The 16,496-nt window shown below is 50.9% G+C and overlaps 1 protein-coding gene across 1 annotated transcript in view; it reads left to right on the forward strand.

The window, feature by feature from the left end:
* Positions 1-20: 20 nt before the first annotated feature.
* The window catches only part of ETF1 (eukaryotic translation termination factor 1), a 26,112-nt gene continuing 9,636 nt past the window's right edge, over positions 21-16,496 (forward strand). Inside the window, exons 1-4 of the mRNA XM_414511.8 lie at positions 21-121; positions 225-369; positions 13,951-14,126; positions 14,903-15,042. Of these exons, the coding sequence (XP_414511.2) occupies positions 284-369; positions 13,951-14,126; positions 14,903-15,042 (402 nt within the window). The 5' untranslated portion in view covers positions 21-121; positions 225-283. The remainder of the gene's footprint in view (positions 122-224; positions 370-13,950; positions 14,127-14,902; positions 15,043-16,496) is intronic.

Genomic DNA, 16,496 nt, shown 5'->3' on the forward strand with positions numbered 1-16,496 from the left:
TCACAGGCCCCATGTGAGCCGATTGCAACACATGCAGCGCGGCGAGGGGGAGCGCGAGCAGCCGGTGTCCGACGTCAGCGCCGCCGCCAGCCGCGCGCCGCCGGGGGGGAGCGGGCCTGAGGTGAGGGCGCGGCGGGGCCGGGCCGGGCCGGGCCGGGTGGCGGGGCCGGGCGGGGCCGAACCGGGGCTAACCGCTGTGCGTGTGTGCCGCCGCGCCGCTGCAGGCCTCCGCAGCCGCAGGAGGAGGAGGAGGAGGAGGAGGAGGAGGAGGAGGAGGGAGAAGATGGCGGACGATCCCAGCGCTGCCGACCGCAACGTGGAGATCTGGAAGATCAAGAAGCTCATTAAGAGCCTGGAGGCGGCCCGCGGGTGAGCGGCGGGGTCCGGGGGGCGGCGGGAGGCGGGGCCCGGCCCTCAGCTCTGTTGCCGGGCGGTGGGGCCGTGGCCGAGAGTAACCGCGGGGCGGGGGGGAACGGCCGTACCGGGCGCGCGTGGGGCGGGGGAGCGAACGGCGTTCCGCGGGGAGCCGGGCCTCGCCGGGCCTCGCCGTGCCCTCCGGCCCCGGCAGCGCTGCCAGCAGGTGGCCGGGCAGAGGGAGGGAGGAGAGGCCCCGCGGTGCGGCCGCCCTGCGCTGCTGCCGCCGGGAGAGGTGGGCCCGGGCGCGGCGGAAGGGCCCCGTGGCCCCACAGGGCGGGCGGGAGCAGGGGCGGGCGGGCGGCCCTCTTTGTTGGGCGCTCTGCTCTCACCCACGCTTTGCCGGTCTTCTCGCTCCCCCTTCTCCTTCCTCGTGGAAGTACTTTGCTCCTTTTCCCGCGAAGTAAGCTTCTCCGAAAGGCGGGGAGCGCTGAATGCGGAGGCTGTGCCCTCCCAGAAGTTGGCATTGCACTTTAATGCTCTGCTTCCACCAGAAGTAAAAGTGCTGGCTGTTCCCATGGTGCCTCCCGTGTCAGAGAGGGCACGGGCCCCTCACGTGTGGGGCAGTGGGCAGCGGCTCCGTGTACGGGTCAGGAGTTGCTTGGACTTCAGTTATTGCAGGAACTGTAGGCATCAGAGCTGTAAAAAAAAAGCAAGAAAAGTATGTGCTTCAGTAAAGTAAAAATGAAGGGCAGTTCCTTAGCCACCCTTACAGCTGTGGTTTCATAGGCTGCTCTGAAACGGTGTTAAACCAATGGGGGCACTGCTGCCATCCTGCTCTGGGCGCCCTTCCCGTTGGTGCCTCCCTTTGAGCGGCTCCAGGCCAAAATGCCCACCTCTTAGTGCTGGTGGAGTGGGCCGGGGAGCCATTCAGCTGGAAGCTAACCCAGAGAAGAGGGAAAGGGGAGGAGAGTCTGAGCCAGATCTTCATTAGTTTGTATTTTTAATCTGACTTGTGATGTAGCCATGTAAGGGTTGGGGTGTGGGAGAAGAGAATGTGGAGCTGGGGCTGTCCTTGTCTCCTCCAGGGTCGCCTTTGGCTGCCTGAGCTGATCACTCAGCTGTGCCTTCGTGCATTGCTGACAGCGTATGTTGTGCTGGCAGGGGCATCCCAGCGAGCACGGGAGCCTGAGGACAGCTCTTGCTGTGAAGCTGGAGGGGCTCAGGCAGCTACAGACATCTATTGCAGATCGTGAAGACCCTTCTGCTCCCTGCATAGTGCTGAGGGAGGCTGGGCTATGTCTGGGAAGCGTTCTCTTTCTGATTCTAACTGCAAGCAAAAACTTCTGCATTGAACAGCAGCTCTTGGTTTGTTCATCGTTAGGAAAAGGTGGATGTTGAAGAGGCCAAGGTTAGAACTGAGAACTCCTGGAAAAAGTGAGGCAGGAGGGGCAGTTTGGAGTGGGTGATCCCCTGAGTCTGGGGCAGCTGCCCAGCTGGCCTCCCCCACCCATCTGTGTTCCCTGGCACACCCCTACTTCATGTTCAAGATGCTACAAGTGCAGTAAAATGCATGTAGGAGTTTTAGGTGAGCCCTCTGGTCCAGCATATCTACTAGATGTTGTGATACTGTTGTTCCTTCATGTAATGTCTGCTAGCTGCTAAACTACTTGGCAAAGGCTGCTGATGCTAGCAGTCCTTGTTGTAAGCAGGATTATGCTGGTTGCATGTAAATGCATGTTCTGCTTTCAGGGAGTCCCAGCTAAAATTATCCTCCTCTCTTTGGGTCCACTAAGGGGAAGAGATGCTGTAGCTCCTACCAGAAGCATTAGGCTCGCTGGCACAAGAGGTGTGAGCCAGTGAAACAGGCTTTTCCTGCCTTTGGGAGAGTCGCTTCCTCTTCCTGCCAAGTAGGAAGACCTGTTCTGGGGTGGGTTAGGGGGCAAAGCCTTTAAATAGGACGATGTGGAAGCCAGGACTCCTTGGTGTCTCCACCTTCCCTTACTCATGTACTCCTAATAGTGACCCAGCAGCTGTGTCCCAGTTTCATGCACTGGTTGTTCCTGCAGTGGATCAAAGGGACGGGAAATAGAGGAAGCTAGAGTTGGGCATGCAGGTTATGTGTGGCAGCTGGGCACTTCTGCTGTTTTCCAGCCATTTCTATGAAACCTCAGTAAAATTTGTGGAGTACTACCAGAATGTTAAGGAAGCACAAGAAAAAGGAAATGCTTTTATCATGCCTGGGATAAATGAGGTAAGTGGCAGTGTGTGGCCAGAAAATGAGGAGAGAAGATTAGAGCTTCAGCTTTACCAGAAGCTCATCAGCTGGAGGGCAGTGAGGGGAAAGCTGCTGCTTGAATGTTAAGGTAGCATCCTTGCAAGAATGTCCTGTTATTTTCTTTCAAGCTCTGCTTTTCTCTGGAGAGCTGGTGTTACCAATGATCTCTGACTAGCAAGAGCCTGGCAAAAACAAACACAAAAACCAATACCCTCCAAACCTACCTCCAAGCCCTCTTTCTGCTTGCAGGGTGTAGAAGGAGATAAATTTGGTATTTCATTTCTGAAATCAGAACTATCTGTTGTCTCTGCGTGCTCCTCCAAAGCGGAGCTGCAAACTGTCTGCCCCTGTACAAAGTTAATGAATTGGTCTTTCTGATATGGTGATAAAGGGAAGGGAGTAGCTGGTGTCTGCAGAACGTGTGAGAGAGAGGGCGAGGGGGGCCTGAGTTCTGTGCTTCAGGCAATTAACCGTTCCAGCCAGGAGTAGATGAGAGTGAAAGGCCAATGACGAGCAAGTTATGCCCTTGTGAGAAGTCTAGCCCTTCTCTCTGGTAGCTTGAGCTGCTCAGATTCTCATCAAGCATCTCAGCTTCTCCCTTACAAAAGCATTCTGCTTTCTGAGCAGTCAGCAGTCCACAGTTGGTTTGTGTAACACACAGTTGCAGTGAAAGTCTGTGCCCCCCTGGCAGCTGCAGCTGTTTCTGCACTTGGATGTTGCAGCAGCTTGAGCAGAAATGGTATTAGCTGCTGTGTTTTTCCTTATCCCGTGTCTCAGGGCTTTTCTGTTATTGCTTCATGCAGTTTTCCAGTGTCAGTATTAAACTGACAATCACTCTTTGTTCTTCCACGGTTCAGAATGGTTAGCAGGACTGAGTTCAATTTTTCTGCTCATGTAAGCTGCAAATGCTTGGCAGAATCAAGTATCAGTAACAACTAGCAGTCTCCTTGCAGGCTTAGGCCTGAGATGTCACACTCAAATAGCGTTCGAAAAACTTCTCCAAGTCTTAGTAACAAGGACTCTTTTCCTGCAAACAGTTCTCTGCTGGGCAGATGGGTTTTCTGACCTGGAATAAGAGCACAGTGTGTGCTGCTGCAAATTGTGAGGCTGTGTTATAATGGCAAAAGCTTCAGGAACCTGCTCCCACGAGACATCTCTTCCTGCCTTGAGCTTAAAGGCAGGACCCTGTGCTTGCCATCCTGCTCTGCTGAAACAGGAGGCAGAACAGAACAGAAAGGTGTTCTTGGCAGCTCTGCCTGCCAGCACAACTGCAGCTGACAAACAGAGTGAGTGGAGGTTGGGGATCAGAATGTGTATCCAAACTGAGTGTTTTGAAAGGTGAACTAACAGGTCATATGCAGGCTTTCTAAGCAAACTGAAAAACTAGGCCTGAACAAGTATTTTATTCCAGTTATAACTGTAGGGAGTGCATTAGGGCAGGAGAATGGAGAAAGAGCAAGAGAGGAGGGCAATTGTGGTGTCTCTGGAGCCATGGGGAAGCGAAATGAGGCGGTTTCTCACTAGGGTTGGGATTTTGTCGAGTTGAAACTTCCATCTGCTGTATGGGAGAAACCAAATGGGAGGCAAGTAAAAAGCAACCAGTAAAGAGAGGTGTGAAAATGTACAGAAATTCCTGCAAAATGAAATGTATACTTGTTCTGCAAGCTGACCTGTGGCTTGCAGGGGAACAATCTCCCCAGTGCATGTTGCAGAAAGCTGTGGTAGCAGCTGGGCTTTCCCTCAGGCTATCTGGAGCCTTGCTGGTCCTGGGGGAAGGGCCCACCTTTGGAACCGGCTTTGGACCACTGCTGCTTCCCAGCCATGAGCAACAGTGCTGGGAATCTGCTGGGCTGGAGGTGGGTGGTGGGCTGTGCATCTCTGCACCTTGTGCTGGTGTCACTTCTGTGACCAGGCAGGTTGGCAGGGCTGAGACCAGGTAGGACAATGCAGTGGCTCTGGAGAGCAAGACAAGTTGCGGTCTGTTCTGCTGCTAGCACAGTGGGCCTTGCCAGAGGTGACCTCAAAGCCCACAAACTTGTGAGGTGATGCTGGAGCTGTCAGTGCTGCTGTGATGCAGTCAGAGAATAACCAGGGTCTGTTTCAGGTAGGTGTTCTGTGCTGGTTTGCATTGCTCCTGATTTCTTTGGAATAAGAAGGAGCGGACTTCCCCTTCTGTGGGGAAGTTTGGGGCTGCCAGAGTTATACTGCTCCACATGGTGAGCTGCATTTCTCTCCTGAATTAAGCAGTGCAAATATTCAGTTCAGTTCTGGTAGTGCTTGTAGCACTTGACTGTGGAGAGCATACTCCGCCAATAGCAGGTACTGGACAACTCTCATACTGTACTGGAACAGTTGTTGAATGTGCTAGAACAGTTGGTTCTAACTCCAGTGCAAATTGCTGTACTGCATGATATCACCAGTGATTTACTGGTTCCTACTGTAGCAGTGCCGTTGTGCCTAGCTATGGTGGTACCCTGCATGATGGCACCAGTGTGACTGCCTAGTCCTTAAATGATGCCATGCACCAGGCAGAGGATTTATCTTGGTCTTGCATTGCTACGATTGGCTTCTGACCATGCTGCCAGAGGTGCATGGGCTCAGAGGCTCCCTCCCCTGCTCCCAGGATGGATGGGAGCATCCGCTTCCCCTCCCGTCTCAATGGGGATCCATTTGTCGTTGTGGCCGTGCCGGGGTTTGTGTTCTGGGAGACAGTTTGACTCCTGATACCGAATCTATTTCTGCAGAGCTAAAGCTTTCACCTCAGGATGTGGAGTATTGCAGAGACCTTGGCCTGGCTGAGCTGGTGGGCCTGTGAGGGGCAGTGCTGTGCAGGGCACTCCTTGGCTTTCCAACTCGAGTTGGTTAGCTGGATTACAGCGCTGATGTGTCAGGTTAGTGCCTGCCATAGGACAGACCCGGAGATCTCTGCACAGCAAGCTGCTGTGGTGTGCAGGTGTTTCCAGCAGCTTTCACTCGTGTGGGGAATGTGAGAGGGGTGTGTGAGGAAAGGACCGGATAGGCGCTGTGGCACACAGGATTTATCTTCACTGATAGCAAGTTCTCTGCTTGGGCTTTATGAGTTATCATTAGAGCGTGGAGTGTTTAGGGAAGAGGTTATGATTTAAGTTCATATCTGAGCTGAAGTGCTTCCTTGAAAAAGTGCTTACTCGGTCCGGTTGTCTTCAGGGTCTTTTCCAAAGAAGGGCATGTTTCTGTTAGAGAGGAAAGTCAGAATATTAATACTGCCTTTTCTCTTGGTAGCACGAGGAGGAAGCGTTTGCAGAGAGGCTGGTATGGAAATAGCCCATGGCAGGGGGATAACTGAGTGCTGCATGGCAGGTCGTCATCTTGCACGTGGCGGCTGCCTGCTGAGGTCTGCCCTGTGCTGGGGACAAGCTGTGTACACACTTTGTGCAAGCAGGGCCGATGGGGCTCAGGAGGATGGCAGGATCTCTTCAGAGCTTACATTTGGGGGTGTCTGGAGCAGAGTGTTAATGATGAGTGGCCTGTGTCAGACAGGAGGGCAGCCCCCATGTCAGAAGGGCTGCTGACACCCTGCCTGCATGTCATCGTAAGACACTTCCTGGGCTTTCTCACCTGCCTGCTCTACCTGTTCCTTTTGAATTATAGCAACAATTAAGTGCTGTTTTGAGAATACATTCTAGCAGGTGGCAGAAAATTACCTGCTCTGGGAGAACTGTTACGTGTCAATCGAGCTGCAGTCGGTGTTTTATGGCCTTTGGTAGTTTGGTAGCCCGATACCCTCCTTTACAATCACGTGAATCGTTGCTGAACAGCATGATTCATGCACAGATCATCATTCACAAAGAGCTAATGAATGAGACCCTGACTGCTGAAGAGAAATGACGTGGTAGGAGATGGGAATGAACACCTCGAAAGAGGACAGTCTTCTTTGGCTTTGTGGCAACTGTTCTTTTTTCCCCTGTTGGCTCCATATTCCCATGCAGCTCTGAGGCATTAACATCTTAACGAGCAAATCTGGATTTGTGCTTCAGTCCCTCAGTGTACATCTTGTACCCAACTGGCCCATTAGCATAATGCAACAAGTCTTTAAAACTTGGAGCATTAATAATTGGAGAGTGAGGAGGGAGAGCAGGGGAGCTGTGGCAAAACCACTCCTGCCAGTGAGTCACAAGTGTCTGAAGTGCAGCAGCGTCTGTTCCACTTACCGGTAATTGGAAGTCCGGGCTTTCTGCATTAGGTCAGATGCAGCCAGTAAGGCCTATTCAGAATGTAGCCGTGCAATTATCTTTTTGTCATGTGTTGCCTTTGATCCAAGGATTTCAATGTGGCATTGATTCTCCTTCCCCATGGGGCGCGCAGTGTCTGCTGGTGCTGATCCGACATGCCCCAGCGATGTGGGGTGAAGGCTGGGTTCCCTCCTGGAGCCCCAGGACCGATGTGGGACCCACACTGTTGCCAGAGCAGCGGCCCCGGTGCAGGAGCTGCTTCCAGCTGAGGAAGGAAGATCTTGGAGCAGGAGGTCACCAGCTGTGAGCCAGGGTGCTGCTTATGCTGAGCTCTACCAGCGGTGTTTGCGGGGCCAATGGGCGAGGACTCGGTTACCTGCTGCCTTCAGACAAGTGATACCTGGCCAAGCCCTCTGCTGTGTGGAGAAGAAGTCGGTGACCCAGTTCTTCTGTCACTGCCCTTCTGTCCCTGGGGAGCGGTGCGTACTGAGCGCAGGAGGCAGGTGCTGGCAGCAGCCCAGTGGCTCCTGGGGGGACTGCACAACCTTACCAACCCTTGGGATGTGCTTGTAGCCTTGCCTCTTCTCTTGGGCAGAAGCAGACATCTGCTGCCTCCCTGTGGGAGGCTGTCCCCTGCTGCTGGAGCAGGGGTGTGCTGAGGAAGGCGAGCTCACCTTCTGTGTTCAAGGTGGGTGCTGGCATGGTGCTGAGCTCCATAGCCTGCGCTCAGCTCGCGTGGCACCTGGGGGCTTTTCCTCACTTCCTCTTTGAGAAGGTCAGTGGGTTAGGGTAAGAGGACAGCGTATCTCCTCGGGGCACTCTTAATGCCTGCCTTGAAGTTGTTTCTGGTTACTCAGAATGCTTTGTGTATCATCTTCCTGTAACATGGGACCTTCTGGCAGATGGGATAGAAGATTCCTGTCTAGAGCTCTGGGTCAAGGTGACAGCATGAGAGCTTGGTGCAGTGTGGACCAAGGTAGCATTAACTGCACAGCCTTGTGCTGTGCAGCTGAGTGGTGTCCGTCTGTCCAGGGCAGAGGTGGCACTCCAAAGCTGACTGGGGAATTAACCAGTTGGCTTCCTGGACTTGAGGGGCTTCCCTTTCTCCAGTTAAAACTTACGCTGAAAAGTACTCTTGAGGAAAGAATGGCTTGGTCTCCCAGCTCCATGATCCTTCCCCTGTGCCTGCTCTCCCCCTTATCTTCTGCTTTTTCTCAGCTTCTGAGATGATACCAGGTCAAGGGAGATCCTCCCCAGCATACCTTTGCTTGAGAATTGATCTCTTTCAGATCTTTGTATCCTTCTTCGATAGACCTGGGAGCCTCTGAGGATCACTTTGGACTAGCGTTGCCTTTTGGTAGATTATCCAGAATGGCAGTGTATGTAGTGGTGAAATACAGTGCCTTTGAGGTGGGGGCTGTGATGTTCATACTGAAACGATGCAATAAAAAGTGCTGCCCACAGCACAGCTTTCATATCTTCTCTACCTTAAGCTAAAGGGGGTAGTGGTGGTTCCCACTGTCCACTAAGTGGTGGTGTGGGCTGTGTCTAGGCATCTGTGCATCTGAGCTATGCTTTGAGACCATCTTCTGAACAGACTGGACTTCCCTCTGTTTCTGATGGAGACATCTCACAAAGCTGTGCATCCCAAGCAGCAATTAGATTGCAGTGTGCTGGCTGTGTTAGTATCAAAGCACTGGGCCGCTGTTCTGAAGCACAGGCAGTGCAGGCTGTGGGTAAGCTTCCAGATGACTTTATCTCTGAAGCACCAGAGGGGTGCCTGGCTCTTTCCTCTTAGGCTCACAGGATTTCTAGGAAAAGTTGCATTGCTGTGGGTTTGGCATCTCAAGTGAACTTTAGCCACTTCCTATTTGAAGGAGACTTTGTGTTGTTAGAAGACGTAAAGTCTTCAAAGGGCACATCTAAGACCTGTTTATGCCCTTCCCAGCTGTAATTCATGAGCTGTGAGAGCGTACTCATAGAACTTCCCTTAGGCAAGGTCAGTGCTGTTACACCCAGGCGTATGTGAATAGGGAGTGTCTAGTGGCCTGTGTTCTGTGTGGGAGCCCAAACCAGCAATTTCATGCTTGCTTGTACTGAAGGACATTTACTTTTTATAGCCTTTCATTCAACATCTCTGCTCAGATAAAGGATCAGAAAAAGTCTTCAGCTGTTCTTTGACATTGCTGCTTGCATGGGACTGTGCTCTGTCAACATAGCCCTTCACTGAAGAGTCGTAGGCCTATGGAAGTAATGCTCTTGGACCTGTGCTGTGTGCCTGGATGCAGTAAGCTCTGCTTGGGTTTCCTGGCACCCGTCTTGCAGCTGGCCATGGATGTGCTGCTGATGGAAGAGGTCTGTTTGTAGTTCTGACTGTGCATGCAGCATGAGCTACCCAGTAATCTGTAGTCCTTTGGGTTGGAGACTGAGGCTCATTCCTTGAGAAGGTAACAGCACTTGAAGCAGCACTTACAGTAAGCCTCCTAGTTGTACCCTGTGGGTAAGGGCAGATCATCTGAAGGCTGCTTCGCACTGCTGCCGGGCTCTGGTGCTTGCATGTAGGCCTTGTGCTGCTCCCTTGGTTCCCAAGAAAAGTAAGGCACTTGTAAGCTGGTGCCTTGTAAAAATAAGCTCATCTTGAGTCACAGAGAATAGCTGACCTCCCTTGCCTCCATGTCTCCATGTTACTCCGTGCGCTATTAGTGTAAACCGCTTCATTGTGGAAGAAGCACAGCTCAGCTGTTGTTGGTCAAGTCTCTGATGCCACAGGATGGGCCAGGAGCTGCTATTTATACTGCATGGCTGTTACATGAGTGCTGTCCCGTGTCCGAGGAGGCCGGCTGCTGCTCGGGAGGAGGAGAGGGGACAGCTGAGCCAAGGGGACAGCAGTTGGTGCTGCTGCATTGGTGCTTGACGTGGCACGTGGCCTTCCAGGTGGCCATTTCCTTGAGGTAACGCTGTGGGAGGTCTTTGCAAAACCACTGGGCCTGTCTCTGCTGTCAGCTGGAGGTCTGGGGGCCTGCTCAGCTCTTTGTTCTGAGCAGCAAAACTGAATTCCTGCAGATGGAGATGGCTGCCCAGAGCAGGAGGTTCAGCTGTAACAGCACCCATCCATGGGATGTATTTGGCAACTTGTTTCAGATGTGATGCACTGCTTGCTGGGTGCACTTACATTCTATCGGGGTGCTTTCTTCATGTTAAACTAAGAACTGCAGACACAGAGCACCACTCCTGAGGCCAGTTTTGGCTGGGGGCTCAGCATGGCTGTCCGGCTGGGTGAAGCACTGTCTGAAGTCCCTGCTTTGCTTCTGAAGAGCCCAACGTGTCCTGCTTAGATCCTGTATCCTACAGCTGTTGTAAGGCACAGTGAGCCCTGTGGGACAGTGCCTCTTAGGAAGTGCAGGAAGATCTCGCAGGAAAAACCATCTGGAGGCCAAGGTACCCATCTGCAGGAGCACCAGCAGAACTTGTCCCTTCAGCTTTGGGCAGGGCCAGAATTGATTCACACCACACACTGTGCTCACTGTGATGAATTGCTGCCGTTTGTGGTTCCCTCTCCCACACAGCTCTGGTGGGTTTTAGGAGAAAAGCTGGAGGTTCTCTGGGGTGGTAGGAGTAAATTCACAGCCTGGATCTGTGCTGGAGATACCCACTATCTCCAGGCCACACTAAATCTGAGCTAATTGCCAATTACTGGCAGGGCTGGCACGGTGTGCTTGGTAACCATAGCACACAGCAGTGAAGTGTTTCCACTTCTCCAGAGGTTGGCACTTAATTGCCCCCACCCGCCCAGTTTCTTTCCAGGTGCCTTCATTGCTTCCCATTGTTTTCTCCTCTGTAGTTCTGTGAGCAGTGGCACATTTTGTGCTGTCCTGCAGACAGGGATGCCAGTTTCTTACAAAGCAAACATCTCAGCATTTTGGATCTTGGTGCACATCCTTACGTTGCAGTGGCAGCTATTTGGCTGCTGTGCTGGCACTCTGAGCCCGGAATAGAGGCAGCCACTGTCTGTAGCTGCTTAAAACTTCCTGGCGCAGTTCAGTCTGCAAGCATCAGCTTCCAGCTGACCGAGCAGAATTTGTCTTGGGTGCACTGGAACCAGGGGAGAGAACCTCTTGGCAGTGCTGAGCAGATTGTAATGGGCAATGCCCCGGGTCCCTCCTTAGGGGGGCAGCTGGGGGTGATGTGGGGAGAAGTCGGCTTGCTGCGTGTTTGATCCCTAGCTGCGAGTGAGTGCTTCCCTTAATCCAGATTGATTATTTAATTGTTCACTCTAACAGCTCGGTAATGAAGTTCTGCCTGGCGCAGTGCTTGCTGTGCCAGTTGCGGTTGGCAGCAGCCTGCCGGGCACAAATGACCCACGTGCTCCTGAGTAGCAAACCCTGTTGGTTTCAGAGAGTGCTGCTCACAGAGTCTGGACCAGCACGATTCCCATACGGTGTTCCTGCAGTAAATGCACTCAAACTCCTTCCAGCAGCTGTGGAGGAGGATGAGGCATGGGAGGTACAGGAGTACTTGTCGCCTTGCTGAGGCACTGGCTGCAGAGACCAATGGGAAACCAGGAGGCTGTATCGCTATGCAGAGATGCAGAGTACTTCCATCCCCCAAGCATTTTTGAACTGCTGTTTTCTTAGAATTTCTTTGCTGCATTTCCTCTCTGAGGCACTTCTAATAGGTGGAGCTGCAGGTTTTCAGACCTGGCCATCCTGCAGGAAGGTCATGTGCAGGTACAAGCTTGCTTTGGAGGAGGAAAGCCATTTTTGTGGCAGGTGAATGTGGTCTCCGTGCTGCTCGAGGCAGCTCTGCAGCCATCTTTGTCACCTGTGCGCAGATCTGCTTCAGCTGCTGTCCTACTGGTCCAGTTTGACAGGGACCTGCTCCCAGTTAGGGATCAGACCTCAACCATGCCCTCATATAAAGAAGGGGGAGCTGAGCAGACAGCAGTGGATGCTGTTACCTCCAATTAGCTGGCTGCCTAATGAGCTGGGCGGGCGGGCTGTGCCCAGCAGTGGTGTGTGCCAGCTGGGGCTGCCCCTCAGGGTGTGGGGATGTGGGTGGCAGTACTGGGAGCTGAGCACCCACTGCTCTGCTGGGCAGTGCAGCAGTCACTGCCTGGAATGGCTTTGGCTGAGTAAATAGTGGTGAAGGCATGTCAAACCTGAGAACTGCACTTGAAGTTAGTGATGGAAGATGCTTTTGGATATAAATCTGTGCTGGAGTTTAGTGAGAGGTTGCATCGCATGGAGTACTGCACTGTGCAAAGCATAGATGACACTTATAAATGAGAGAGAACACGTTGTTTAAGACTCCATCTCCTCAAGGAAGAAGGCACAACCAATCTTCCTCCTTGCTATTTCCACCAGGCTCCTGTACCTCATTATCTGCTTGTTCCCAGTTTGATACCTTCTACAGAGGAAAGGATGCGTTGCGATCTGTTCCTATCAGGAGAACCAAGGGGCACATTGGTGCTGTGTCTCATGCAGCCAGCTAGGTGTAATCTGCTGAGCTTCCTCATCTCTGGGAAGCAGTGAATCTCTGCTTTCAGAGGAAGAAATGAATTGTGAGCTCGCTTCAAGAGTGTTACTTTGAGAAAAGTTGGGAAGAGTCACTTTCCTTCTGATGGGCCTCACTGAAAGGAGCCTGCTGGGAGAGAGAGGCCATTACGTGTCCCCGAGGTGTGTGCCATTCACCAGGGAGTGAGCTGCTTTAATTGAGTGGTACATGCGGTATTCTTGGCTGGCATGACCTGGAAGTGTGCGATAGCTGTCAGGCAGGCACAGAGCTCCTTCTGGGAATAATGCATGCGAGTGTCTCTTTACGACTTTCTTGATTAGTGTGTGTGAGGATCTTGGATATTAAACCCAATTAGTTGTCTTTAAGGTCAGAGACTTACTTGACCTACCAGCGTCTGATTCAACTTGGCCTGAATTGAACATCTCCGTGAGCTGTACAACTTCTGTAAAGAGGCTAATGAAGTGAGGCTTCCTAAAGTGCTTCCCTGCTGCCTCCGTAGCCCAAACACTTCAGGCAGGGGCTGTTACAGCATCACAGCATCTTGTCCTAATATAAAAAAAAAAAAACCATAAGAGCAAAAGGGTTTTGTTTTTTTCATGGCTGAGAAGCGCTTGGTTGGTGATGTGGTTCAGAATGAGTGCAGCTTTTGCTGTTCAGAAGGCTACAGGACATGGTGGGGCGTTTGATTTTTATGACAGGAGTCTAAATGTGAAGTATGAAGCCTGGGTTAATTTTGAGATGGTGCAGGAGCAGCACTTCAGACATCTGGGATACTTCAGAGGCGAATGGGAGGTACCTACTGGAAGGCAGAAAGGAACGTCCCTCATTTTCATTTTGTCTTTGGGTGGAATTGAACCACAGTGCTGCTTTTGGAAATCAGACCTCTGCAGGTTCTGTCCCAATGCCATAGGAAAAATGAATATCAATCGTTTCTTTTTTTCCATTTAGCTTAAGCCAGCTCTGTGATTGTGAGGCCTTATCTCCCAGCTCTGTGCCTGGGGTTGGTGCTTCTGAGCCAACAGTGCTGTACTTACGTACACTTTCATTTAAAGCAGAGGGCTTCCCTAGGAGGCACAGTGCTAGCAGGGGAGTAGAGAAGAACTACTGCAACAAAATGACCTTCCAGTTCAGTTTTTTTTTGTGTTAATCTGAGGAGAACAATGTGTTAAAGCAACTCTTGGACTGGTCGGTGCTCCAGCTGTCTGAGAACAAATGGAATGGGCTTAAAAATGTCCTTAAAGTATGTGGCTGCATTGTTTTAAATAACTTCAGCTGAGGGCTGCTTGCAGTTATGTTGTGTTCTCCCCAAGTAGCATGCCAGGTTAAACAAGCACCTTTTGGAGGACTTGACTGTAAGTGGCTGACATGAATTCTTGGTTATGGAGGCAAATCTTTTGAATAACCTGTTGGATTTTCTTTTCTCTCCCACTGTTGTCCAGCAGAAGATGAACTACCCTGTTAGCAATGGGTTGAAGCATCCGTTGAGGCTGGGGAAACCACGGGAGGAGGGAGGAGACGACTGCTGGCATGGAATGTGGTATGAATACACAATGGTACTTTGGCTGCTCACAAGTCGTCTGTTTCCTTTTTCAGCAATGGTACCAGCATGATATCGTTGATCATTCCCCCCAAAGACCAGATATCGCGAGTGGCAAAAATGTTAGCGGATGAGTTCGGCACTGCCTCCAACATTAAATCCCGAGTGAATCGCCTTTCAGTACTGGGAGCCATTACATCTGTACAGCAAAGACTCAAACTCTATAACAAAGGTAACTTCCAGCATCTGTGGCTGCTGGCAAACTTCCCCCACTTGGAAGCTGTCTTAAGTTTCTGTATACATAAGCAGAATTCTGCTATCAGATCTGTTAGCCCGTGCTGCTGTCTTGCTTTGGTATTCCAGATATGTTGGATGACCGCTGTGGGGGTAGCCCTTGGAAATGAGTAGTAGGATGGTCCTTGTTTTTGATAAGTGGGCTCATGGTTTGGTCCTGATCAGTGCTGACTCATATAAACCTGGTCAGCTTTAAGAATTGTTCTACTGTAATTCACTTGCACTGAACTAGTGACTTTCCACAGAGCAGAAACAAGTGCTAGAAAAGGGTTCATCAGTCCTGTCCTTACACTGGAAAACAGCCTTCACTGAGGTGGTCAGTCTACAAATTGCTGTCTGGGCACCATGAAAGCTTTTGGGGACATTCACTCTTTCTCTGGGTTCTATGAGCCTGTAGGCTCCTAGGTTTAACATAAGATACACGTTCCTGAAGCATTGCTCTTAGTCCTCTCTTAAGTGTTAGATAGGGTTACCTTCTGGTTACTGCTCTCAGTTGTTCAGTGTAGGTGCACTAAATCAGTTTGTTTTCTGTTGTAGAGATCTGAGAGGGAGTAAAGGGGGGGGGGGGGGGGGGGGGGGGAGGGGGGAAATGGTAGGTAAAAAAACCTGGGGCCTTCATTCAGTTCTGGCTTAAGTCTCAATGCCTGATAGTTTTTGTTGGTTATGTCTTGCACACTTTCTTAGTGATCTAAAATTGCATTATATACTTTGTAGTACCTCCAAATGGTCTGGTTGTTTACTGTGGAACAATTGTGACGGAAGAAGGAAAAGAGAAGAAAGTCAACATTGACTTTGAACCTTTCAAACCCATCAATACGTCGTTGTATTTGTGCGACAACAAATTCCACACGGAGGTAAGAAGTCTCCTGTTGTCCACTGGTTTTGCAGTAGTCAAGATGGTAGTGCTTTGCTGGATTTACTGAAACAACCCTTGGTGTGCATGAGTCCATGGTTTGTAGAACAGCTGGCTTTAATTAAGATGTCCTGCTGCTGAAGGCACTGAATGTCTTGTGACTGGCTAATATGCAGAAATGTGTGATATTTGCTGAAAGGAGTTGAAGAGCTGAGTCCACCTCCTGCTATAGCTGATTTTATGGCCCAGCAAGCAGCTGCTGAGTTTGTGTAACCCACAGACATTAGCTCTTCACTGTAATTGGAAGCAGTCGTCTTTTTTATTTCTTAACCTTAGAGACCCATAGATCTTATTCCAAGCCAGGCCTTAAAGTGATGCCAAGATAACTTCAGTGCTGCCAGTCTTGATAATGAATGTGTTACCTGAGACCCCGATGAAGAAACCTGCATGTGCATCAGGGGTGAGGTGGGATTATTTTCATCCAGCATCTACTTATCTTAGTCAAATGGATGGTTTGAGGCATATTTAAATTAATGTGGGTTCTTGTAGCTTTAACTGTGTGAGGTCAGTTTGTGTCTGTATCTGTTTTGGCTCTAGCAGTGGCAGTCTCAGAGTCTTCAGTAGGTGACAGTACTTCATGTCCATAATGTTCACCACAAATAATGTGTGAACTGATACGCCTTTGACCTATGAGGTGTGGCAACTGGGTACAGCTCTTGCAAGTTCGGCTTGAGCCCATGTGTCCATAGGTGACTGAAACCAAGAGGTAAATGAGAGTCAGGGGCAGAAAGCCAGGGAGATATTTGTCCCTACAGTTGTTGGCAGTGGGTGGATGGTGATAGGCTGCTTCTGCCCTATCGGGAAAGGGATTAATTTGGTCTTGGCTGCAGCTCCTGCTTCAGGGCACTGATTCAATACAAAAAAGTAGCTGCTGCCCAGCAGACTGTTCCCAGGAGGCAGCTGTTAATACTCGTGCTGCTGTGTAGCACTGCTCAGCAGGAGAGTGCCAATAACTTGAGAGGAATTTTTGGTAATTGATACTGCTGATGACGTGATTACTAACAGCATCTTTCTGTGGTGGCTCTTTGCTCTCCTGTGTCTTATTTGAGTATGTGCTTATTTTTACTTGCTATTGTCTGCACTGCGGAGTCAAATTTAGCTGTGAAAGCCTACTGCGTGCTACCTCAAGCAGTGAGATGGTGTTAGCATTGGAATTCAGATTTGTCTGTGATCGTTGCATTTGGTCGTTGAGCCATGCTTTTAACCTAGTGGTTCCTGACGTGTGGCTGGAACTCGAGACAGGACATCTGCCAGGGCACACAGACAGATGTCATAGGGAAGCGAGGACATGTCAAGGAGTGGAAAAGAGGCCATGATCTTCAGTGTTAGGCTGAAGTGGGAAAAGGACACTTCCCAGGCTGAAGGAACAGAATAAAAGCATGCATTCAGTTTTTT

This window comes from Gallus gallus, chromosome 13 (genome assembly GCF_016699485.2).
Source record: "Gallus gallus isolate bGalGal1 chromosome 13, bGalGal1.mat.broiler.GRCg7b, whole genome shotgun sequence".
NCBI lineage: Eukaryota > Metazoa > Chordata > Aves > Galliformes > Phasianidae > Gallus > Gallus gallus.